We start from the raw sequence: 24,407 nt of genomic DNA, 5'->3' as shown, positions 1-24,407 counted from the left end.
GGCAGCTTGCAAACAAATTATCTGCAAATGAAGGAAGCCTATTTTTAAAGATCCCTGCGCCTGGAAGCTCTAGGTGATGACACAAGAGAACCCTGAGTTCCACCCCGAAGCCAAGCCCCGGGGTTCTCGAAAACTACGAATCCCAGGATGCACCGCAGCGCAAGGGCCCAGTGCTCTGCGTGCGCCCCTCCCCGACGCACCCGAGGTCGCCTCCCCTGGAACCAGGAAGACCTCGGGAACCGGCCCGTCACGCCTCCAGGACCCGCGCGAGGCCTGCCGGGACTTGTAGTCTCCGCGGGCTGGGAGTGCCCGCTCCGGAATCTCGGCGACCGTCTGAGGGCTGAGGCTGCGCGGGTACGCGTGCGCAGTGCGCGGGCGGGCCGTCGTGGGCGCCGCTCTGGGCAGCTCAGTGCTTGTGGGACCCGGGGCCGCGGCGGCGCGGGTGCTCCCGGCTGAGGGCTGCGGGGAAGTTCGCCGTGAGAAGCGCCGCCGCGCCGGGGCGGGGTGAGCGGGGCCGGGCTCCAGGAGCGCGGCGCCGGCTGAGACGAGCTGGGAGGCGGCCGCGCGTCCGCCGAGGGGCCGGCGGGCGCTGGTGAGTGCCGGGCGGCGGGTGGCGGGCGGCGCAGGGTCCCGGCTGCGTCCTCGCCACCCCTCTCCTCGTGGGGCCGCCCGCGCGGCTGTACCTGGGCGAGGCCGCGGGGCTGGCTCACCTGCGCGTTGCGGCTCCGGCGGCGGGAGGGGCGGCGTCCTCTTCCCGCGGCTCCTTCCTTTATTGTTTTCCTGACCTCGGCCCTCGGCGGCGTCCGGCCGAGGAGGGTGGGGAGCCCGGCGGCGGTCGCCGTCGCCGAGGAGCAATTGGGTCGGTGGCTCTGCTCAGAAGGACGGTGGTGCCCTCCTCCCGGACGCCCGCGCCGGCCAGCTGTCCGGGGATTCCCGGCCGCCGACGCCTGTCGAAGTGGCTCGACTTCTGGGCTGTGCCCCCGGGGGCTCCACTGCCTGGGGGCATCGTTCTCTGTCGTTTTATTGCGCTTTCACTTTAGGACTCGCCGAGTCAGAAGTCGGCTCCGCCCTGTGCCGGAGCATCACGCAGGGTTAGTGCGTTACCCTCGCACCGTAGTGGTGCAGACGACCAGTGCCAGAGTTGGAGGTGACTTATCCAGGGTCACGCAGGTAGGACCAAGGAGGGGACCAGAACCCAGGTCTTTAACCCTGTCGCACCGCTTTGGGGCCGTTTTGAGTGGTATGTGGTTTATTTCAGATGCTTTCTGTTGACCCTCCTGGATAGACCATCAGAGGGGAAAGTTGTCAATGAAAGTCGTGTTTACTACCTTTGGTAGAATTCTAGTTATGCTGTGCCCCAAAGTGGAGCATCTGCCCTCGGCTGGGCACATAAATAACGAAACTCGATCTGTCTGTTTGGGGGCAGGTCCAGGAGGAGGTTATAGAAGAAATATTCAGGCAATTTGTGCCCTTTTCCTCTCCTGTTTCACCTTCCAGGCCTATAATGTTTGTTTTCTTATTTCACGATTGATAGTTGTCTGTTTTGATAGCATTTTCTTTGCTTTAATGAAGTCATTGACCTTTTTTGAATTAGTTTTCTAAGTAGAAAGTCTTATTTCCTGTGTGCCCAATGACTGGAACCAATAGCGCACTATGAGGTTATACTGTTGTCTTTTTAGCTTAGAACTACTGATCAGCCTGCTTTATTTCCCCCGCAAGCGCTCAGCTTTCATGCTTTCTATGTTAGTTTAATGCCATTGAACCACTTCACAGCAAACTTTGAGCAAGCGTTATGTGATTCAGAGAGAAACTTGAGAAAAATCATTTTGTAAAACTCTGTTTTTCTTCACAATCTAAATAACTTGAAGAGCTGTTATTTGAAAAATAGTAAGAGTCATTCTGACTAAAAAGCCTATTATTTTTCTTACTGTAAGATTTCCGCATTAACACATTTGTGGCAAAAATATTTCCTCAGATAGAGTTTGTTTAGTAGTCCTTATCTTGGCCATGTCTTCCCAGGGGAAGTGACATTTTGGTATACTTGTATGTTTGAAGAAGAATATTTAAGCTTAGCAGAATTTGAGTTAATAATTTATTTTATAGTGCTGTAAACCCTACAGTGTATCCATTGACAGGATTATCTTGAAGAGTAAACCTGTATCAAGGGATGTGACTGAATTTGTCCTTTGTGGTAAGCAGTGCGTAACATTTGGGACATTAAGGAGATGTGGTTTATATGTATTGAAACTGCTTCCTACCTCACTTTATCTTGTTAATTAGTATTTTTATTGTTGCTTTGGGAAGGGGAAAGTAGCAGGTTTGTATCCCTCCCCCCCAAGTTTTAGCAGTGTAGCAAAATAGGAAAGAGATGGTGTGTAAATTTGAGTTTGTCATGGGCTAGGAGAGACAGTAAAACAGGATAAGTGTACAATTGTTAGGAAACTGCCATGAGTTCATAAGCCGGAAGGACCTTTTTAGAATTGTTTAAGGACATTAAGAATAGCATTGGGTTATTTTCTTTAAAAAGTCACTGGGCAATACTCGAATGTTGGTTGTTAAAATATAGGGTATGATGATATTGAAGACTCCTGGAAAATACTTGGGAAAGATGGAAATATTTTATCTTTCCCTGGGGCTTTTTCTCTAAAAACTTTTAATGCAGCTTAAAAAAAAGAGACTTTTACTTAAATTAAACTTGAAAGTTCATATAGTCCCACTGCGAAACTCACAGTTGCTTCTGTTGATGATAATTTGTAACCCAGAATGAAATCTATGAAGTAATTTATTTATGAAGTGTAATTTAAGTCGAGCTTTGATACTGAAATGTTGATGTTAAATGATTATTCTCGTTCTTGTTTAAATAACTGTCATTTAAGAATGAGGATGATAGTTTTCTGAATAGAATGGAGTAATTATTCAGAAGTGACAATAGTTACTCACACTCCGCTTTTATTAGACAGAGAATTTCAAGTTCTGTGGTAGTCACTTCCTGAGCTGCGAGCTGAGGTATGATATACAAATACTACTTTTTCATATGAGTAAAAGCATTTTACTATTGATAACATTAAAATTTGATTTAACATTTTAAGATGATTCTCTCATTAGATCTGCAATGATACAGTAAAATGGCTTTAGTAGGAGATAAATACTAAAATTTAATTTTAATTCTTTTGACCGTTTGTAAGTACACAGCATTTGGAAATTTATTGACGGATGTCAGAAAGGAGTTCTTAGGGCAGAAACTTTCTTTAGATGCTTGTCTATAATGCTTAATTATTTTTAGAAACATAAATGTATGGGATTTTTTAATTTAAAAATAAAAATTCCTGTTGGTGTTTGTTGGAACAATAGGATTTTATAATGCTTAATGAGTAACATTAAACCATTTGAACTCTGAGTAATATTTTTTTCCTAGTAGTTGCTGTGTGATAAAGAACATGAGAGTTTGTAATTCCTGGAAGATATTTAAGCAAACATGTGTTTGCTGTTTATTTTGGTAAGCCTTTGATTAGTTGAATGGCTTTGATTCAGGAAGATGATATTTTGAGGATTTTGTATCATAAGCATTCTTTGAATTGGAATTTCAGTTCAATGTAAAGGAAAATTAAAGTCATTTTGGATATTTTTTAACACTTAAATAAGTCTTTAGAGTCTTAAAAATATTGCAGTCTCAAATACTGTTTCCTGCATGGAACCTTTATCAAAGTTGTCAATCTGATAGTTTTATTCTTCAAAACGTTGTGGTTTTATTCCTTTAGGCAGGCTAGCCTTTAATAGCTTAGCCATTGAAATCTGGATTCTGGATTCAATTTAACCTCTTGAAGAAAAGACAATCACAGGCACGCAGAATTGGAAGAGATCTCAGAGAGCTTCTAATGTAGCATCTTACTGGGTACAGCAAAGCCCCCATGGGAATTTCCATGTCAGGTATTCCTTCTCATCACCAAGGGCAGTAATGCTGTTCCGAATGTCATCAGGTTATTGAGCAGTCTGAGCTTGGTGAGAACAAACATGAGACAGTTACATTTTTCAACACTGATCTCTCTCCCTACTACCTCATGACTTCATGGGCAAATGGTAGCTTTTCTAACATTTACAGCTATCAAAATCTCAAGTCTAATCTATTTCAGTTTAAACCTTCAGTCTCCTATTAAAGCTCCTCTCCTCCCTTACCCCAGTATCTAGCTACTTATTCCCTGAAGCCTTGGAGTGGGGAGGGGTTGTGGTCTGCTCTCTGGGTACCTCTTCTCTTCCGTCTTCGGGGACTTATTTGGACAGGGACTAGTCAGAAGAAAAATGGAAACGGGTAAGTATTTCTTACCTGGTGTTATTAAAGCCCTCTCTAGATTAAGAATGGCAAGCTGTTAATGTCTTTTGGTAGGCTTCCAAACTGGAATTTTTGGCGAGATCTTGCAGGGAGACTCCCCACTGCACAGTTCCTGGATATAAAATTTGCTGTAGGTAAACCTTACCAACCTACAGTCCTACCTCCTTGTTCCTATCCTGTCAGTGTACCTGTTGGTTCCTGTGAGTGTTTGTGGGTGACGTGGGTTTCTCTCTGCAGCCAGATTTTTTGATAACAGTAAAACAGCTTAAGTCCAGCTACCTTCTGTACTTTCCACTTAACCCACTGGAAACTTACTTCCTTTTGATGCCAAATGGTGGCCTACAGGCTGCTTAGGTCTGCCCCCTTTTTGTGCCCTGCCGTTTCTGATTAATTCTGCTTGTCCCCCTGCTCAGATAGGCACAGGGTCAGTCACTCAGTCTATTTCATAAGCAGACATCGAACCGGAGAATGAGATGACAATCTCTCCTTCTTGTAGGCACTTCTGATCTTGGTGAATGATTCTCTTGGGGCCCCCACCACTGTTTTGGGGTGAGTATCCCCTTCCTTCCCCTGTGTTCTGTCTGATCACTTGGAAGACTATTCATTTTTTCCCTCTCTTCTGTCATCTTGCCTGTATAGAGTGGAGTGATGGTTAGCATTGGTTGGGGTGCCAGAGCCCTGAGCTCTGTGTGTGTGGGGATTGTTGGTGCCAGATTTCACAGATATTTGATCTTTGATGTCTGTAGATCTCAGCTTTGAGTTTGTCAGCAATTTGGGCACAAGACTAACCCTACTCAACATCTAATCATTACATAATAGTGAAGTCCTGTGGATCTAATGAAGTTTCACTGTGCAGAATTTATTGTTTCTTTTTCTTTTCTTTCTCTGTCTCTTTCTGATTTTTGTTGCGTTTTTAGTTTTTGACTTCATGGTTCCTGACTGATCAAGTGTTGACTGTGAATATGTTAATTTATGAATGTTTGTATGATCTGACTACCCCTTAGAGTACCAGGGAAGCTGAAGGACAGATTTTTGTGGAGGTTTTAGGTTTTACTAATACAATTTTATCTGTTCTTGCCTCATACTAGTTTTACTAAATATATAAATCCAAACAGAAATATAGTATTTGAACCTTTTTCCTTCCATCATCTAAAGCCAGTCAGTTAAATCTGCTGAATGATTTCTTATCACATGAGGAGAAAGCAACTTTCTGTCTGGAAACTTAAATGTTAATATTTGATGCAATAATTATGTACTTCTTAATATTTCATTCAACAAATAGTTATTGAGTCCCTTCCATGTTCCAGCTACTGTTTTAGGCATTGGAGAAACAATGGTAAATAGAAACAAAAAACCTGCTTTCCTGGAGCCCACGTTCCAGTGTGGGGAAACAGACAGCGATAGGTAAATAAGTAAACGATATTGTTTGTTAGCAATAAATGATAAAGAAATGAATAAAGCAGGGGAGGGAGATGGGAGTTGGCAGGACAGTTTGGAGCATTTGCATTTTAGATATGATGTCAAGAAGGATTCACTGAGAAAGTGGCATTTGAATTAAAAGGTTTTGAGTGGGGAGTTTGTCTAGGGCAGTAGGAGTCCAGGGGCCAGATGAGTAAGCAAGGGGAGGACTGGGACAGGATGAGGGGGTGTAGTAGAGCCTGTGTATCTTTGCAACAGCTTTGGTTTTTATTTTGAATGAGATGAGATTGCATTAAAACAATGGTTCTTAACCTTGGCTGAATATGGGAATTACTTGGGGAGCTTTAAAAATGTACTGATGCTTAGATCCCATCTCCAGAATTTCTGATTTAATTGGTCTAGGGGTATCAGTCTAGACATAAGGATTTTCAAAAATTCCCAGGTAATTCTAATAGGCAGCCAGAGTTCTTCAGCTTTGAGTTTTGAGCGGAATAACATGATATACTATTGAGGAGCGTGAGCTTTAGAGCCAGATTCCCCTGGATTGAATCCTGGCTTTGCCACTTCTTAATCATGTGAGCCTTCATTTTCTCATCTGTAAAGTTGTTATAAGGATTAAATTAATATTTAAATTTTCAGAATAGTGCTTGGCAAGTAATAATATGTGTAGTGTTTTTTGGATAAACACTTGAATATATAGTTAATGAATATGTGTCTGACAAGCTGTGTTGAGAATAGAGGGAAGAGGGCAAGGAAGCCCTTGCAGTAATCCAGCTGAGAGGTGATGTTGGCTTGGACCAGATTGGCAAATGGTGAGAAGTGGTGGGATTCTGGATATATTTAGGAGATAGATCCAGTAGGATTTGTTGATGCATTGAACATGACATGAGTGAAAGAAGGCTTAATCAAGTGTGACTCCAAGATATTTTGCCTGAACAGCTGGGAGAAGGGAGTGGCTTTTTACTGAGATGGGGAGGACAGAGAGGAACAGATTGCTGAGGGGGTGTATCTGGAGTTCAGTTTAAATATGAGATGCCTGTTAGATAAGTAAGTAGATCTGCAGCATGGGTGGTTGTGTACACGAGTATGGAGTTCAGCAGAGCGTCCAGGGCTGGAGATAGCAATTTGGAAGTCATCGGTATTTAGACCCATGTGAATGAGTGAGCTCATCAGGAGACTGAGTGTGTATAGAGAAGAGGTCTGTGGACTATTCCCTGGGACACTACAGCATTCACAGGTCTGGGAGACGAAAATGTTTTTTAAGGTTTCTGATGTGCTCTAGAATGAAAAGACAAAAGACAAGTGTAATTCTTTTTTTAAACAGCTTTATTGAGGTATAATTCACCATTTAAAGTGTGCAATTCGGGATTTTTAGTATATTGGCAGAATTGTGCAACTATTACCACAGTCAATTTTGGAGTATTTTTATCACCTTAAAAAGAAACCTTGTACCCTCCCATCTCTAGACAACTCTTCATTCCCCCTTGTACCCCATACTCCTAGGCAACTACTTACCTACTTTCTGTCTTTATGGATTTGCTCTTTCTGGGTATTTCATACCAGTGGACTCATATGATGTGTGGTCTGTTTAGAGAGGAGTGATACCCATTAGTACCTAGCTTTTAGATTCCTTAGGTACTTAATCATCTGGCAAAGGTGGGGGCTGAAAGATCCCTCCATTGTAAAGATACATTTTCCTCTTTGTGATTAGATAGGAACACTGTGGGGTGATAATTTTGAGACTGTATGATCTAACAACCGCTTTTCTCATGATATTAGTGTTCATTGAATACTCTTGCTTAAATCAGTGATTATACTGGAATTGCAAAGTGATGTTTTTCTATTACTAACATATTTTCAAAGATCCTGAATTCATACTACCTCTAATTCAGATGTATTGTATAGAATTTTTCCTTTTGCTTTTGTACATCTTTTCTCTTACTGTGGAAATCTAGGTTCATAATAACAAATAAAATTTGTTTTATTAGTTTTGTTTTTAAATAGTCATAGATAGCATCAATATGTTTACATTATCCTATGATGCATGTGAAGTTCTATCATATAAATAGTTTCAGAATTACAATACCAAGTAGGATTGCTGGATCACAGGATAAATGCATATGTGATTTTGTTAAACAGTGACAAATTCACCTCAGTAGGTGTACCATTTTGCATTCTCACCAGCAAATGTAAGAGTCCCTATTTTCTTACAGCCTTACCAATATAGTGTATTGTCAAACTTTAAAATTTTTGCCAATCTCATAGATGAGAAATTGTACCTCTGTGTGGCATAGATTTAAAAAAAAATTTCTGTTATGAAGAATTGTGAACATCCACAAAAGTAGACAGAATTGTATAACTACAGTATCCATCATTTAGCTCCAACAACTGTCAACCCCGGCCATCTCTCCTTCATCCATTCCCTCCTTCCCAGTTATTCAGATAACATTTTATCTTTGTATCAGTAAATATCTCTAAATAATAAGGGTGCATTTTCTTAGTAACATAACCACAATACCATCGTCATACTGAAAATACATATCTAGTTCCTTAGTATCATGAGGCAGTATTCAAATTTCCAGTCTCCTTAGATGAATCAGTGTTGTTTTTAACAAGATTTAAAGAGCGGTTCACATGTTGTGATTGTCTTTTTAAGTCTTTTAATTTATTGATTCTTCCAGTTTCTTTCCCCTTACTCCCTTGGAGTTTATTTTTGAAGAAAGCATGCTGTTTGTCCTGAGAAATTTCTTATAGTTTGGATTTTGCTATTTGAATCTCTGTGATAGAGTCTAATATGTCCTTCCTCTGTCTTTATTTCCTATAAATTTGTAGTTGGATCTGGAGTCTTGGTCAGATTCAGGTATTTTTATGCCTTTTTTTTTTTTTTCGTGAATGTCTTACACATGGTGTGAATTCTAGGGGGCATGTGAGGTCTGGTTGCCTTTTTTTGTGACGGTGGTAGCAATGCCTACTTATCTCTGTATGTTATTTTGGGATTTTCTTGTTATGAGTGAAGTTGAGCATCTCTTTATATGTTTAAGGATCATTTTTATATTGTGTTCTGTAAAATGTCTTTTAATGTCTTTGGACCATTTTTCTATTGAACTTTTGATATATCTTCCTTGACATTTTTTGCAAACTCTTTTAAGTGTTAGGGAGATGAGCTGCGAGTATTGTGATAGAAGCTGCAAGTATTTTCTGCTGGTTTTAACTTGATCAGGCTTTTGCCATGCAAAATTTTTTAAAGAGTTATTTATAGTCAAATATGTCAATGAATTTTTTTCATTGCTGCTGGATTTTTAAAAACTTTTTGGAGTTTAAATTACATACAATAAAATGTATTCATTTCAAGTTTGCAATTTGATGAGTTTTGACCATACTGCTGCACTTAGTAGTGGTTCCTTTATATTATAGAGTGCTGTTCCATAGTATAGGCATACTACATTTTATTGATCTATTCACCTTTTGATGGACATTTGGATTGTTTCTAGATTGGGGCTATTATGAGTAAAACTGCTCTAAGTATTTGTGAATTAGTCTTTGCATGCATATATGTTCTCATTTCTCTTGAGCAAATAGTTAGGAACGGGCTGGCTAGGTCATAGGATAGATGTATGTTTGGTTTTATTGCCAGAACTTTTCCCATAGTGATTGTACCACTTTATATTCCCATCGACAGTACATAAATTCTGGATGCATCACATCTTCGACAACATTTGGTATTGTCAGTCTGTTTTAATTTTAGACATTCTGGTGAGTGTTGATGGCATCTTTTTTTTTTTTAAATTCAGCATTATTGAGGTCTAATTTACATACAGTAAATTTTGCCTGTTTTAGTATACAGTTCTATATAAGTTTTGATATATGCATGTAATTATGTAAGCACTACCACGATCAAGATATGCAACACTTATGTTGCCAGAAAATTTTCTCTCAAGTTCTTTTGTAGTCAGGCCTATCACAAGCCCTAGGAACTCTGATCTGCTTTCTATTTACTGTAGGTTTTTTTTTTTTAAACTTGTATACAGTACAGCTCACTCTGTAGTGTATGAGCCTATGAGTTTTGATAAATGCGTATTTTGTGTCATATCAGAATCAAGATACAGAGCAGTTCTGTCACTCCATAAGTTACCTTTTGAAGTCAACCTCTCTCTCTCCACCCACTCATGGTGATCTGTTCTCCATTCCTGTAGCCATTTGGTCTGGCTTCTTTAACTTAGCAAGGTACATTTGACATTTACCCACATTGTGTTCATCAACAGTTTGTTCCCTTACTTTGCTAAGTAGTATTTCTTCATTGTGGATGTACCACAGTTTCTTCATTTACCAGTCAGAAGACATTTGGTTGTTTCTGCTCTTTGCTAATTATGAATAATGTTGCTTTAAATATTTGCATACAGGTTTTATGAAAATACAAGTTTTCGATTGGAATTGCTGGGTCATGTAGTTAGGGATATGTTTAACTTTCTGAGAAACTGCCAAACTGGGTTCCCAAATTGCTGTGCCATTTGTCATTCCCGTCAGCAATATGAGTGTTCATTTGCTTCACATCCTTGCTAGCATTTGGTATTGTCAGATTTTTTTTTCAGTGGTGGTGATGGGAATTGAACCCAGGACCCTGAGCATGTGCTCTCCCCCTGAGCTATACCCACCCACTCCTTGTTTGTTTTTGTTGTAGCCTTTCTAATAGGTGTGTAGTGATATCTCACAGTTTTGATTTGCAGTATCTTCTAATGATGATGAGCGTGTTTTTGTGCTTATTTACTATTTGTATGTCTTCCTTTTTCTTTCTTTTTTATTATTTAAAAAGCTGCATATCTTCTTTGTTAACTTGTCTATACAGATTTCTTGCCCATTTTCTAACTGATTGTTTGTCTTATTGTAATTCCTTGCCTGTTTTTGGATATCAGTAATTTGATAGATACATGTGTACAGAATATTTTCTCTCATTCTGTGGCTTGTCTTTTGATTTCTTATCGTTGTCTTTCAAAGAGCAGTTTTTAATTTTGATTAAGTCCAGTATAGCAACCATATATAGTTCAGGCTTTTTGTGTCATATCTAAGAAATCTTTGCGTACTCCAAGACCTTCATTTGTGTGTGTGTGTGTGTGTATAAATAATGTTTTTAGATGCTTTTTAATTTTTTAATTGTACATTAGGTTTCTGATCCATTTCAAGTTAATATTTTTCCATATGGATAGCTACTTGTTCCAGCACCATTTGTTGAAAGACCATGTTTGAAATTGCCTAGACATCTTTGTTGAAAATTAATCAACTGACAGTATATGTATGGGTCTGTGTCTGGATGCTATTCTGTTCCATTGATTTATTATATCTTTTCACCAATCCTACACTGTTTTTATTGCCATAGCTTTATTGTAACTCTTGAAATTAAGTAATGTAAGTCTATTCTTTGGGAGATAGATTTAGCTTTTCTAGGTCATTTACATTTCAATGTATAATAGCATTACCATGTCAAATTTTATATAAAGTATCCTTGAATTTTGATTGGATATATTGTATCGGTACTTCATTCCTTTCTGTGTCTGGATAATATTCCGTTGTTTGGCTGTATCACATTTTTGTTTATCCATTCACCTGTAGATGGACATATGGGTTGTTTATACTTTTTGGCTATTGCAGATAGTGCTGCTGTGAGCATTCTTGTGTAAGTGTTTGAGTATCTGTTTTCAGTTCTTTGGGATATATACCTAGGATTGGAAATGCTGGTCACATGGTAATTGTGTGTTTAACTTGTGAAGAACTACCAAACTTTTACACAGCTGTTGCACCATTTTACATTCCCACCAGCAGTGTAGGAGGGTTCCAGTTTCTCCACATCCTTGCCAATACTTTTTATTTTCCTCTTTTAATTGTATTTGTCCTAGTGGGTATGAAGTGGTATCTCATTGTGGTTTTAGTTTACATTTCCCTAATGACAAATAATGTTGAGCATCTTTTTGTGTTCTGATTGCCCATTTGGTTATCTTCTTTGGGCAAAATGCCTTTTCAAGTTCTTTGTCTATTTTTCAGTTGAGTTTTTTGGTTGTTGAGTTGTTAAGAGTTACTTGCATATTCTGTAGACTAGACCCTGATGCAAATACTTCCTCCCATTCTGTAGGTTGCCTTTTTCTTGTTGGCCTTTGATGCAAAAAAGTTTTGTTTTGTTTTTTAAAAAAACTTGTCTTTTTTTTTGTTGTTGTTTTTTGTGCTTTTGGTATCATATCTAAGAATTCATTGCCAAATCCAAGGTCATGAAGATTTTCCTCTATGCTAAAAAGTTTTATAGTTTTAGCTCTTATATTTAGATTAATTTATTTTGAGTTAATTTTTGTATATAGTATAAAATGGGGTCCAGTTTAATTCTTTAGCATGTGGGTGTCCAGTTGTCCCAGCAACATTTGTTAAAGAGGCTGTTTTTTCCCCATTGCATGATGTTGGCACTCTTGTTGAAAACCAGTTAGCCATAGATGTATGGGTTCTTCTCTGGTCTGTCAGTTCTGTTCCTTTGATCTATGTCTGTCCTCATGGCAGTACCACACAAGTTGATAGTTTTTGCCTGTAGTATGTGTTGGTATAGTGTATTGATTTTTCAAGTTCTGACTACGTTTTGGAAATGTTTAAAAACTTTGGGTAAGTTCATTAAAAAATTATCTCCTCTAAATGCCAGATTTGTAATAACACACATCAAACTTTAATGAATGAATAGTTTAAAACTTTTTGATGTGTTTTGATGTTCTTCTGGCTGCATATAGAATAGTGATTAAGATGTGCAGTGTATCAGGGCGTATTCTAATTGAATTTACACTGTAAGTTAAATGAAGAACTAGTTATATAAATAAATTCAACCTGCCAAAATGTGTTGACACTGGCTATAGCAGTACCAGAGTAGGAACAGTCTGCAGGTTTGCATCACATCAGGAGGGAATCACATTATGGTTTTTAGAGAAAATGGCTAGAAACAACTGCTTTTTACCCAAATCATGGGTTTTAAGTTTAATCAGTACAACAGAAATTTCAGTCCTTTAGAATCAGAATATGTGCCTCTCAAGTCTCTTTTAATCTGTAACTTCTCTCTCTCTTTCCCTATAGTAATTTATTTGCTGAGGAAATGGCTGTTTGTCCTGGCATTTCCCATAGTCCGCTTTTGCTGGTTGAATACCTACAATGCAGTTTATATGTTCCTCTGTGTTCTTTGTTTCCTGTAAATTGGAAATTGAATATAGGGAAATTTGGAGACTTGATCAGAACATCTTGTTGTTATATGCACTTCATTGGTGATGCTTGTGTCTTCCATTAGGAGGCACATAATACCTGCTTATCTCTCTTCATGATGTTAGCTTTATTTTGATTCATTTTGGTTTTAATAATTAAAAGGATTTTAGAGAGACAGGATGATGTAAAGGTTAAGATAGAAGTTCTAGAGTTCAAGAATCTGCGTTCATGTTTTTTTTAATAGAAACATACATACATTTGTTTTCATATTCTTTTAAACTATAAGTTACTACAGGATATTGAATACAGCTCACTGTGCTGCACAGTATAAGCTTGTTTGTGTTCATGTTTTGATTCATTACCTACTAGTTCTCTAATCTTCTCAGTGTTAAATATCTTAACTGTGAAATGGGGATCATATGGAAAAAAGTAAGTAAATTATTCAACTAAGATGAATAGTTCTCCTTTGTCCCCATCAATGTGTACAGTTGCATTTAATAATCACTCACAATAAGCTTAATTTCAAGTGATTTTTGCCCATGCTTTTGTGTTCACATTAACCAGCCCTCACCTAATGTTGGAAAGCAAGCTCTTTGTTGAATAAACCTTACCATAGCCTGTTTTATGCTTGAAGTCCACTGAGAAGTACTTACTGTTAATGTTTTTATTTTACAGTGTAATGTGCAAGCTCAGAAATGCCTTATGTGGATCGTCAGAATCGCATTTGTGGTTTTCTAGACATTGAAGAAAATGAAAACAGTGGGAAATTTCTTCGGAGGTACTTCATACTGGATACCAGAGAAGATAGTTTTGTATGGTACATGGATAATCCGCAGGTTTGTAAAATCCATACGGTTACCTCTTCAAAAGCATACAAGAATTTTCATTATTAAAGTATTTGGTATACTGTGTAGGTGGCAGGATTTGTCTTCCTAACCAACATACGTTTAGATTTATTTCTGCTGGCTGTTCTCTCCTTGCCCTGTACCCCCAACACCTGCTGTCTTACTTGAATTTCAGAAGATGAAACTAAGTTTATTTGATAAAAACTTAACGCATGTGTTTACATTTTCCTTCCTTGGGAGAGCCCATTCCATCTCTGGTAAAAAAATTTTTAAATCATTTAGATTTAAGATACGGTCCCTAGGATAGAGACTGCTATTTTTTGACATTCTTGCATGTGTGAGTCCTTTCATCTTGTAGTGTCATATTTGAGTGTCAGCCATTCGTGAATTTGATTTTATTGTTGCCTAGCAAATTATTGGAGGTAAATACCATAAATTAAAAGTTAGAATCCCAGTTTAAAGATCTGTGAGAGAGCTTGAATTAGAGATCACCTGTTGAGTAGTTTTAGATTTTCTCTACCTTTTTATTCAAATTAAGAAATATGTTGCAAGAATGAGTCCCTAGCAGACTTTTAAGTTGATCTGGTCTAGTGGACTCCTTGTGCAGGTGAGGTACGAAGAGTTAAGGAAGAGCAGGGCCTGGTAGGAGGATCCATTCTGTTTCAGAGAGCAGGAACCAGATCCCCTAACAACTAGTTTAGTATTCTTTGCCTATGGTGACTTTAAATTAGACAAAATACATATGTGTTCATGCATTTATATTTATTTATATAGAATTCAAGTTGCAGGGGACCTTAGTATTAATTCAGCCTCTCCTTAATGCAAGAAACCCATGTACCCCTGATCTTCACTTTAACTGTTGATTGAACTACACATAACTAAAAAGTATTTATTATATTTGAGACAGCTTTAATTATTATTTGTTCCGTGAGCCAAAAACTAGTTCCTTGTATCTTTTACCCATTGATCCTACTGCTGTAACAGCACTGTTTAACTGGTCATAATAACCCTGATAATAAAAGAAAATTAGTTTGACTCATTTGTCCTTGGGAGCCATTCTTTGTCTGATCACTGCTTTCTTCATTACTAACCGTTGGTTTAAGAATCCATTCTAGTATATTACGAGGGATCAATTTGGGACTTTCTGTGTTGTGTTAATGGTGTGAGTAATGGTGGAGAATTAAATAATTAAGTCTCTTTATTAGGAAGTGAATTTGAAGAAACTTGGAAAATTATTCTGGCAGAATGAATAAAGGAACTTATAACAAATGGTTTATTTCCCTTTTTATCTTAAATGTCATATTAGTTTATTATTCCTTACTCACTGTCAAGTAACAAATTTTGAAACCCACTTTTTTTGTGGTTGAACTTGGCAGCAATCATACCAGTTCATAGACTCTAGTTATTTTGAATATCTTTTATCTCCCAGCTACTTATATTTCCTTGTACTGTGCCACTGTTTAATCTAGGACCCCTTATGGCATGCAGTCATGACATAGTTGCTTGTTTCTCTTCCTCACATAAGAGATTAGAGCTATACACAGCTGGTTAAAATAATAGACTTATGGAGGACTTAAAAATAATTGTTTTGAGTGGAAGGGTAGCAATGCTTGAAAAAAAGTCACTTTGGTAGTGGTTGGGAGATGTTGAAGGTATTTTAACATTTCATTTCCTTTGTCCAAAATTAAAAAAAAAAGAAGCATAGAACATTTTGTGTAAGAACACAACCATTTAAAATTAGACATTAAAAAACTATAATTTGATTTTGTATACATATTGATGATTTATATATAGAAACTTGTACATAGTTTAAAGCAGAACATAAAGCGGTTTACTTTACATAGATGTGATAGTTTTGAAAAGACCTGTCCATATCAACAATAATTAGTTCATGTTTGGGAATCTTAAGTATTTTAAATGTCTAGGCTTCCATGTAATTAACTATTTTCACTAAGCTTATAGAGATTTGAGCAAGATACCTTAATCATTCATGAAAATACACCCATAGATTTTTTTTTTAATGTACATTATTATAAAGCAAGTTAAAAAGTTGATCCTTAATCTACAATGGAGGAAACTTCCAAAATCAGGATTGTTTTACTTTTACTTTTGAAATCTTCTATCAGTCTTTACATTTATATTTATTACTTTTTTCCAGACTATTTTATCTGGTTTTTCTACCTCCATCTTCCCGCTTTATAATCCATTTAGTTTATTATATTGTAAGATATAGTAATTAAAGCACAATTTTGATCACAAAACTGCTCACAAGCCTTCTTTAATGGATTCACATTCTTTACAGTATAAATTCCTGGCTACTTTGTTTCTTATTTAGGTCCTCTGTGATTAGGTTCTTAGTTCAAGTTCCTAAGCCACCATTTCCCACTTCAACCCTATGTGAGCCTGTATGATAACCCAGCACAGCAGCTTTCCCATCTCAGTACAGAGCTTCTGGCGTCCTCATCTGCTGGCTGTAGCTCATGTGTTTTCTCTGCCTGGAATACTCTCTTCTTCTGCTCTTTGTGTTTCGGAATTTTTCTTTGAGTCCAGCTTAAATGCTGTTCGTTACTCTGCAGTCTTTCCTGATAGCCTCAGCCAGAATGAGTCTCTTCTTAATTCTTTACCCTTTGCTCTTTTGTGATTCAAACCACATCCGAAATTTGTTAAGGGAAGAATAAAAATATTTTTTATGAAAGTGGCAATATATACATTCCCTGCATATGGTTTAAAAAGTATCAATTTTTTTGAAAAATGGTGTCAATGTAGATTAGTAATGGCATAATAAATACTCATAATTTAAATGAGAGAAAATCTAATCTTTTTAAAGAGAGATTTTTGATTAAAAATTTTAATAGAACAAAGTATTACGTATACTCTTGAAATTTCTTACAGCTCCGTTTGTTTTATGTCTCTAAATAGTTTTTCTCGTTGTTTTCTGGAACAAAACCAGATCTTGTTGATGGTTTGTTAAGCTCATGAAAACGAAAAGTTTAGCTACAGTGATAACAAAATAGCCTTTTAGTTATAGAATGCATTGTGGTGGAACAGCATAGAGTTCCATTTTTTAATCCGTGTTGTCAACTTGATTTCAGACCTAGTAAATACTTGAACTGAAAAGTTAATTTGTAAAATTCTGTGTAAAAAATGTAAAATGTGACATTAAACGATCTAATTTCTTAACTTTTTTGGTGTATGTAGAACATTATTATATGAAATAAATTAGTAATGTTGAATAATAATTAGATATTAATAATTTGTTTACAGAACCTACCTTCTGGATCATCACGTGTTGGAGCCATTAAACTTACCTACATTTCAAAGGTAAGTCTTTCTAATATTGTCTTACATTCAAGCATGAGTTAAAATCCCATAGAATGAGATTGTGAATGAAAAAGACCGATTTCCTCTCTTTGTCATTTAATGATGATGTTTGATTCATATCTTGCTGAACACAGTACCTGATTATTATGTTTAGGAAGTTTTTTGACAAAATTAGGAAGAATATGGAGTTAACTTACAGGATGCAGCAAATTGCAAACTTTTATTATCAGATATATGAACATCAGAAGGGGAGAAATCCCTTAACAATTAGGTTCTGTCTTTGGGAAGTCTGGAGAAGATTTTTCTAAGTCTGTGTTTATTTATTTAAACTGTAATTTTTTTTATCTCATTACCTTTTGACTTTTTGTTTCTGTTTTACTTTGAGGAAACTATGAACCATCTTCACGATGAAAGAATGATTTTTCCCTCATTTCACTTTGTCTCTACTAATTTGTTTTCTTGCTTGTTTATTTTTCCAGAATTTTGCAACACTATTTTTCTTTTGTCTTCAAAAATTTAGATTTGGTATAAAGTATTTTTCCCCCTTACTTTCTTTTATTGGTGTTTTGGGAACTGAGACAGAGATGCTGAGGAACTAGCTTTATGGGTCTTTTGTGTTTTACGCAAAGTAAGAATAAGCTTGATGATGACTTGAGATGAGATATGAAAAGGAGCCACACTGTATGACTGAGTAATATGCATACTATTACGCATGTATTGGGGTTTGTTAGCTTCAACAGAAGACCAATTTACAAGTGTGCCTCTGTTTAAATGACAGATATTTTGATAAATAGCTTTGTTATCACTATCACAATGGAGCTATTCATTCTCTCATTGACCGAAAAAAAAATTTTTGTCCTTGGACAATTAGAATTATTACATATTTAAAGAGAACCATTTTATGTTAAGGCCATATTATGTAAATTTGCAAAAAAACAAATACTGTTTAAATATACTTCAAGTGTTCCTGTAAATATAAGACACTTAGTAATACTTCAGGGTAGCTTGCAGCTTCAATTCTACAAAGATTATTATTAGGAAGCATGGAATTCCATTATAGAATAAATTTCAGATCTCCTTCCCCTCACATGATTGCCTGCAGTATATGTTTACATGTAACTATAATGTAAATATGCTGCCAAGGAGTTTTGATTCTTAATGAAGTGATAGTGAAAGGCCTATTTTATTAGAATAGGCAGTTGAGGTAGAAATTGTCCATGTGTCTGTATCTTTTCAATTGCTTGTTGCCCAGTCTTTTTAAAAATGAGAAGTGTTTTTAAAAATTAAGGAATTAACTCAGTAAAGCAAGCAGACTGGCCAGCTCTTCCCCTCCTCCACTGCTTCCTTTTAAAGATATGTTCTTGTCTGTGTAGTTCTGTTAAGTTTTATCTCTGTCTCACAGTTTACTGAAGTTTGAATTATACAACTTGTATTCTACTTTAGATATGCCACTTTTTCCCCAGAATTTATTCCTGGAACAAATTTCATTGTGACTTGGAACTCTCAATTTGTAATTGGGATCAGCCAGGAATCCTAGACTAGAATTGTAGCATCTGTTTTGTACCTTCAGAAGGAATTCTCATTTCTGACCCTGGGCAGCAGCATGGCACTAGTCATGAGTGGGCTTACAAGAGAGTCACTTTATTGAAAGGGCTGGCAGCAGCCAGGTGCAGCTAGCTGCTTCACCTTCTAAATGGAGCTATGTGCTGCATTAGTAAGGGGGGGGGGCCCATCATCCTGGGGGATTTGAATGTACAAGTGGGGATCCAGTGCCGTTTTGAGTTCCTCATTACAAATTAATGCCTACTTTTGGACTCTATTAAATATGCCATCTCCCCCTTACCCACCACCATTTCCTCTTATAGTTCACAGCTACTTTAGAAGTACGCAGTTTGAGACGAATTCAGTTTCTGTGGAGTATTATTCATTGAGGGCATTTTGAAAATTATATTAAACCAAAAACATTTATATGTGTACCATAAAACTTAATGGTTTATTTTCAATTTCTTCACATTTCCTTTGGAAAAAAAAAATTTTGTTCAGAGAGAACATGGAAGTATCATTTGTTTTAAGCATCTTACAATTGGAACACATGTCCTAAATTTAATTTATAGTTCTTTTCCAGTTACTTTTAAAGTTTAATTTTAGATCCATGTGCTAAATGTGTAAGATTACTGGGAAATCGTACATGTGGAAATTCACATAGTATGTAAGGTTGGTTACAGTAGCGTATGAAGAAGTGAGTGATTCATCTCTCTTTCTTGTTAGGTTAGCGATGCAACTAAGCTAAGGCCAAAGGCTGAGTTCTGTTTTGGTGAGTAGCCATATTTTATATGTTAGTTATTTTAAGTTAGACAAATATAATTACACCATATTATAAGAGAAAATAGTCACCGAAAACCACACAACACAATCCTTTGGTTTAATGAATTATTCTAAGGCAAATTCCCTTGAAACTACCATCTAGGTGAAGAAATAAAACTGCCCCTCCACCCCTGGATCCTCTTTCCTGTGTCCTGTCCCAGTCAGTCTCTTCCCTCTCTGCCCACGGGTAGTCATTATCTATGCATTTATAGTGATCCCATCCAGCAAGATTAATTTTAAACTTTCTACCTGACATTATTTGATATTAAATACTTTAATAGTGGAAAGGACTTAGTTTGCAGCATGTGGGTAATGAGACATTTACAGTTTGTGGGCAGGGGTAGTTGAGGGTATTTGATTAACTTTTAGTGAATGACTAGTATATGTGCAGTATGCTTGGCATGGGGGCTATGTGAATAATAAGAGGCAGTTGTTGCCCTTAAGAATCTCACAGGCTGGTTACCTCACGGGCAGATACAAACCAGGTAATTATCATTGCATTTATCACAGTTGTAGATAAAGGGGTGTACAATCTAGTAAAGAATCACAAAGGAAGAGCTTCAAATTCTTATCAAGGATGTTGGGCATCAGGGGAGCTACACTTAATGAGTCTAACCTGATCCTCCTTTATCCCTGGGGAGAAAAGATGGGAGGCCCACACGGATAGAGGCGTGCATGGAGACGAACGTGGTGTGTGTGGGGAACTGAACACTCAGCAAAGCTGGAGGGATTGGTGAGAGACTAGAAAGTAAGAAGGAAGGCAGGAGTCAGGGTGTAATATGTTGACAAGTCGATTTTTTTTTTAAAAGAGGCAGTAAATTAGCATCTAGAAAGTAGGTATAAGGTGAAGGAAGGTTTTGTTGTTTGTTTTTGACTTTTTTTTTTTTTTTTTTTTATGGATAGGAGAGTTTGATGCAGATAAATTAGTTAAGTGACTTTTAAACTACTGTTCTTAATGTAAGAGCCTGAATTAAGGTGATGGCGTTGGGGGAAATAGGAGGGATAAAGAATATTGGAAGGTAAAGAATAAGGACTCAGTGACTGGATATGTGGGAGTCGGAGGGAAGAGAGAGGTGTCAGGTAGGTTTGCTCAAGAAAAATGAGGAATCAAAGAGAGCTGATTAGACAGGATAAAATGTTTGGTAAGGAGTTTGAAATGGAGTGGAGGAAACATCCAAATGGAAATATTCTGGTGACAGTAGTTGAGGACTGGTTGGTGCTTAAAGATCAAGGATGGAGAAAGTTAGAATCTGTTAAAATAGTGGGTGATCATTGAAGCTGGGAGAATTGATACACTTTCAGAGAGTAAGTTAGTGGACATTAGTGATGAAAGGGACAAAAGTTAGGAGTTTCCAGCTGACACCAAAAGGGACTCTTTTACGTTAAAGTAGAAAAGATGCTTCTTGGAGGAGAATTGATGTTAAGTTTCTTTGTTTTGTTTTGCTTGAAAAGAGTAGGTTTCTTCTGTAGGCAGTCTGTTAGGGATAGCATCTGATGGCAATCATATATGTCCAGTAAGAAAATATATGAGCAGGATGTAATATAGCTGTTCAGAGAATCCTCTGTAATGTCTTTATCACCACTAAAAAACTAATAAAAAGTCATTACAAATTTATAACTTTTGGTTGCTAAATAGGAAAATATCTCAGAACCTTGTGAGTGAAAGGCTACTGAGGGCAAGTCAAGTGACAGAAGCTTGTGTTTTAGAGTGTGTTGTGTACATACTCTTGACACATCTCTAATGTAAAATCTCGTACAGTTTGAAGGGCTAGTAATATACAGTAAGGGATTTGACATTCAGTTATTGGAGTATTTAGAATGAGTGTTTAGTTGAAATCAAAGATTAAGGTTAGTTTTTTTATTGGTCTGCCAGTAGTGTTAGTCTTCCACTACCAGAGGGAGTAAAGATTCTGTAATGTTCGCCTTCAGAGAGAGGCACTGGTCTCTAAAATGGAATTAAAATTCCATTCAAAATGGCAACATAAAGACTTCTCATCCTCACTTTCCTCTTATATTGCCTCCAAACCTTGAGAACAAGAAACATTCAAACCATCTTTGCTGAAGCTAGCAGACACCTGTAATCTATAGTGTATAAAGATGAAGAGTGGATGGAAGATGAGTAAATGACCTAGCAGAGTCATTTCAGTGTCCTGCCCCCACACCAATAGACTAGGTGCTGAATCCTGTCTAGGGAAGCAACAGAGGGGAGGGACTGAAAACAGGGGTTCATTAGAATGTCTGTATAAGAAACCGTCTCTGGTTCCTGCCTCCATCTGGCCCAGGCAGGCAGCCACCCTTCCCCCATCCCAGCAAGGAATGGCATGTGTAGTATCTCCAGAAATAGAATCTGTGAGGCTATGTGCCTGGAGACACTAGTCCCAGAGAAGGGGGGAGATGAGGCATGAAATGGGAAACAGGAGGATTAAATGAAAGTCTGCACGCTGGGTGCAGCCCTTTCCTCTGTCTAGCCCCAGAGCGTCAGGCAGCCAGGTGGGTGTGGGACAAGAATCTGAACCCCCCAGAGAAGAGAGCTGTAGGCACTGACATCTGGATGTTTCTACCAGGGGAGCTTGCCATGCAGTAAAGTCCACCAGTCAGAAACCCTGTGTGTATTTAGGAGAGTTTCCAATCAGTGTTTTAGTACCTTGTTTTGAGTATGAATGGACAGCCCAGGATTACATGACATTTGATGAGAGAGGACTGTCAACTAGGAAAGGGAACAGGAGACAAGGCAAAACTCAGATGAAAAAGTCAAAGAAAGCTAAAAATAGAACAAAGATAATAGGAGGGAAATAAAAGTAAAGCTTCCATTAAGAAAGTCACCATCTAATAGGGAAGGAAAGGATAGGGAAAGAAGAGGGAATAGAGAAAACGGGAGAAAATTGGCAAAGAAATACGATAAAAATGACTCATAACCATTTGATCCATAATCATGTTTGAACCATAAGCAGTTGATCCTAGGTTGTGAAATGATTTTTGTTTGGAGTCAAGCTAATGTTTATGCTTCACATTTTATCCATTTGATGTATTCACTTTGATGATAAAGATTTGAAATGAAATAAAGAAGTACTCAAGTGAAAAGGTAGTGAGCACTCAAGCCTCTGCTATACATTTATCATACACAGTGGAATCATTGCTTTAAAAGCACAGAGACTTACAGGTTTCATGTAGTTTTGTTGTTGTTGTTGTTGTTGTTGTTGTTGTTATTTAAAGTTCTTTCTCTTCCTGTCCCTGTCCACCCTACCCCCAACATTGCTAATATTAATTTGTAGTAATTTGCTTTCCATTTTCCACAATGCTTCCTTACTTGGAAATCTCCAGATGATGGTGTTGATTAAAGGTGGTTAACAAGGATATCTCTTCTGTTCAAGCACTGCATCAGTTTCTTCACATACATCACCTCCACCCCTAAAGGAAGGGACGGATAGCATTCCATTTTATAGATGAGGAAAATGGGGCTCAGAGGTTAAATGCATTTTACAAGATGATACTGCTAGTAGGTGCATGAGCTTGTCAGGTCTGGCTGACTCCAGGCTCTGATCCGCCCCCCGCCCATCATATCACTATACCTCTTCCTACCATGAAGTAAAACTTAAAAGCACTTGAGTTTTTATTCAGACCACAAAGTGTGCTAAGAGTCTTTTTAGAGGTATATTTGCCTCTTTTATTTACCTTAAAAGAGATCCTTATATAAATATTATTTATTCAGAACTGTATGTATTAAGCAGGTGTAATGTATTACCAAGTGCTTAAATTTTTAAACTCTTCAGATATTCTTGGCAGATGCTTGAAACAACATTGAAGAGAAAAAGCCATTTTGAGGAGAGCTCAGCTTCTGCCTAATCTGGAAAAAGATTATGAAAAGATGCTTTACTGATTGCTAGAAATTAAAAACAAAAGCTGTATATTGACATATATAATAGCCTTCTGAGTTACTAATTTATCTTAATTTATATTCATGGCTTTTACAATTTCTCCAGTCTCTACTAAGGTATAAAAGAATGGCTTTATAGTGTGTTAAATTTCTTTAGGTCCAGACTAATTGATTTATGTCATTTCACAAGATGAGACTCGTATCAATTCAAGGAAGCTCTGGTTTAGTGTCTTTGTGTCAGTTTCAAAATCTTGTGCATTTGAGAAATACCCTTTTTTTCTTTGATTTTCATTTCCTCATTCCTATAGTCACATTCAACTGAGTGTTAGTATATTATTTAAAATTTTGATGGAGGCTTCTGGAAGCTATTTGTATATTTAAAAAAAATTGCAGCACTGTAGCTATTCAGATGCCTTAGCTCCTCAAATAATATTTGTTTTTAAAAATGAATTTATCTAAAATATAATTAATAAGCTTTAATTTAAAGGTTGACTGTAGTAATTTGTTGACAGCTGTATACGTAGGTATGCTTTGCTTTATAGAAGTAGGTAGTAAAGGGGTATTATACAAACTAAATTGCATAAAAAGTTCCAAATGTATTAAGATAATAAATATAGAGAAAACACATGTGGTTGGAAAATTAAGTGGTTTTTTTGTAATCTTGAGTTTCATCTTTCTAAATATAACTTGAAATCTAGAGTCATTAAAGGAAGAGAAAAAGACTGATAGAATATTTCTGTTTGATCAAAGATACAATGAACAGAGTGAAAAGACAAATGACAAACTGGGAAAAGTGCTTGAAATAAAACAGAAAGGATTAATATAAAAGCTCTTACATATCAATAAAAAAATAAATGAACAACTCAGGAGAAATATGGGTACAGAAGATAAACAGAACTCATAAAACAAATGCAGGTAGCTGGAAAAAAAAAACACAGATGGCCAATAAACATATAAAACTAATTTGTCTCTGTAATCAAAGAAATTCAAATTTAAACAATGTATAGTTTTTCACCAGTTAGGTTGGCAGAGTGTCATGCTG

General features: G+C 37.2%; 1 protein-coding gene across 7 annotated transcripts in view; it reads left to right on the top strand.

Annotated features, from left to right (window-relative positions):
* Positions 1-211: 211 nt before the first annotated feature.
* Positions 212-24,407, top strand: part of PLEKHA1 (pleckstrin homology domain containing A1) — a 46,216-nt gene continuing 22,020 nt past the window's right edge. For 3 of the 7 annotated variants that reach the window (XM_074373502.1, XM_074373506.1, XM_074373505.1), the window contains exons 1-4: positions 361-592; positions 13,637-13,797; positions 17,071-17,127; positions 19,396-19,441. In XM_074373502.1, the coding sequence (XP_074229603.1) occupies positions 13,657-13,797; positions 17,071-17,127; positions 19,396-19,441 (244 nt within the window). In that variant the 5' untranslated portion in view covers positions 361-592; positions 13,637-13,656. The other 4 variants (XM_074373503.1, XM_074373504.1, XM_045506505.2 and 1 more) reach the window with 4 other exon arrangements.

The sequence above is a fragment of the Camelus bactrianus genome, chromosome 11 (genome assembly GCF_048773025.1).
Source record: "Camelus bactrianus isolate YW-2024 breed Bactrian camel chromosome 11, ASM4877302v1, whole genome shotgun sequence".
NCBI lineage: Eukaryota > Metazoa > Chordata > Mammalia > Artiodactyla > Camelidae > Camelus > Camelus bactrianus.
Note: the sequence above shows the minus strand (reverse complement) of the source record. Positions and strands in the feature narration are given on the sequence as shown.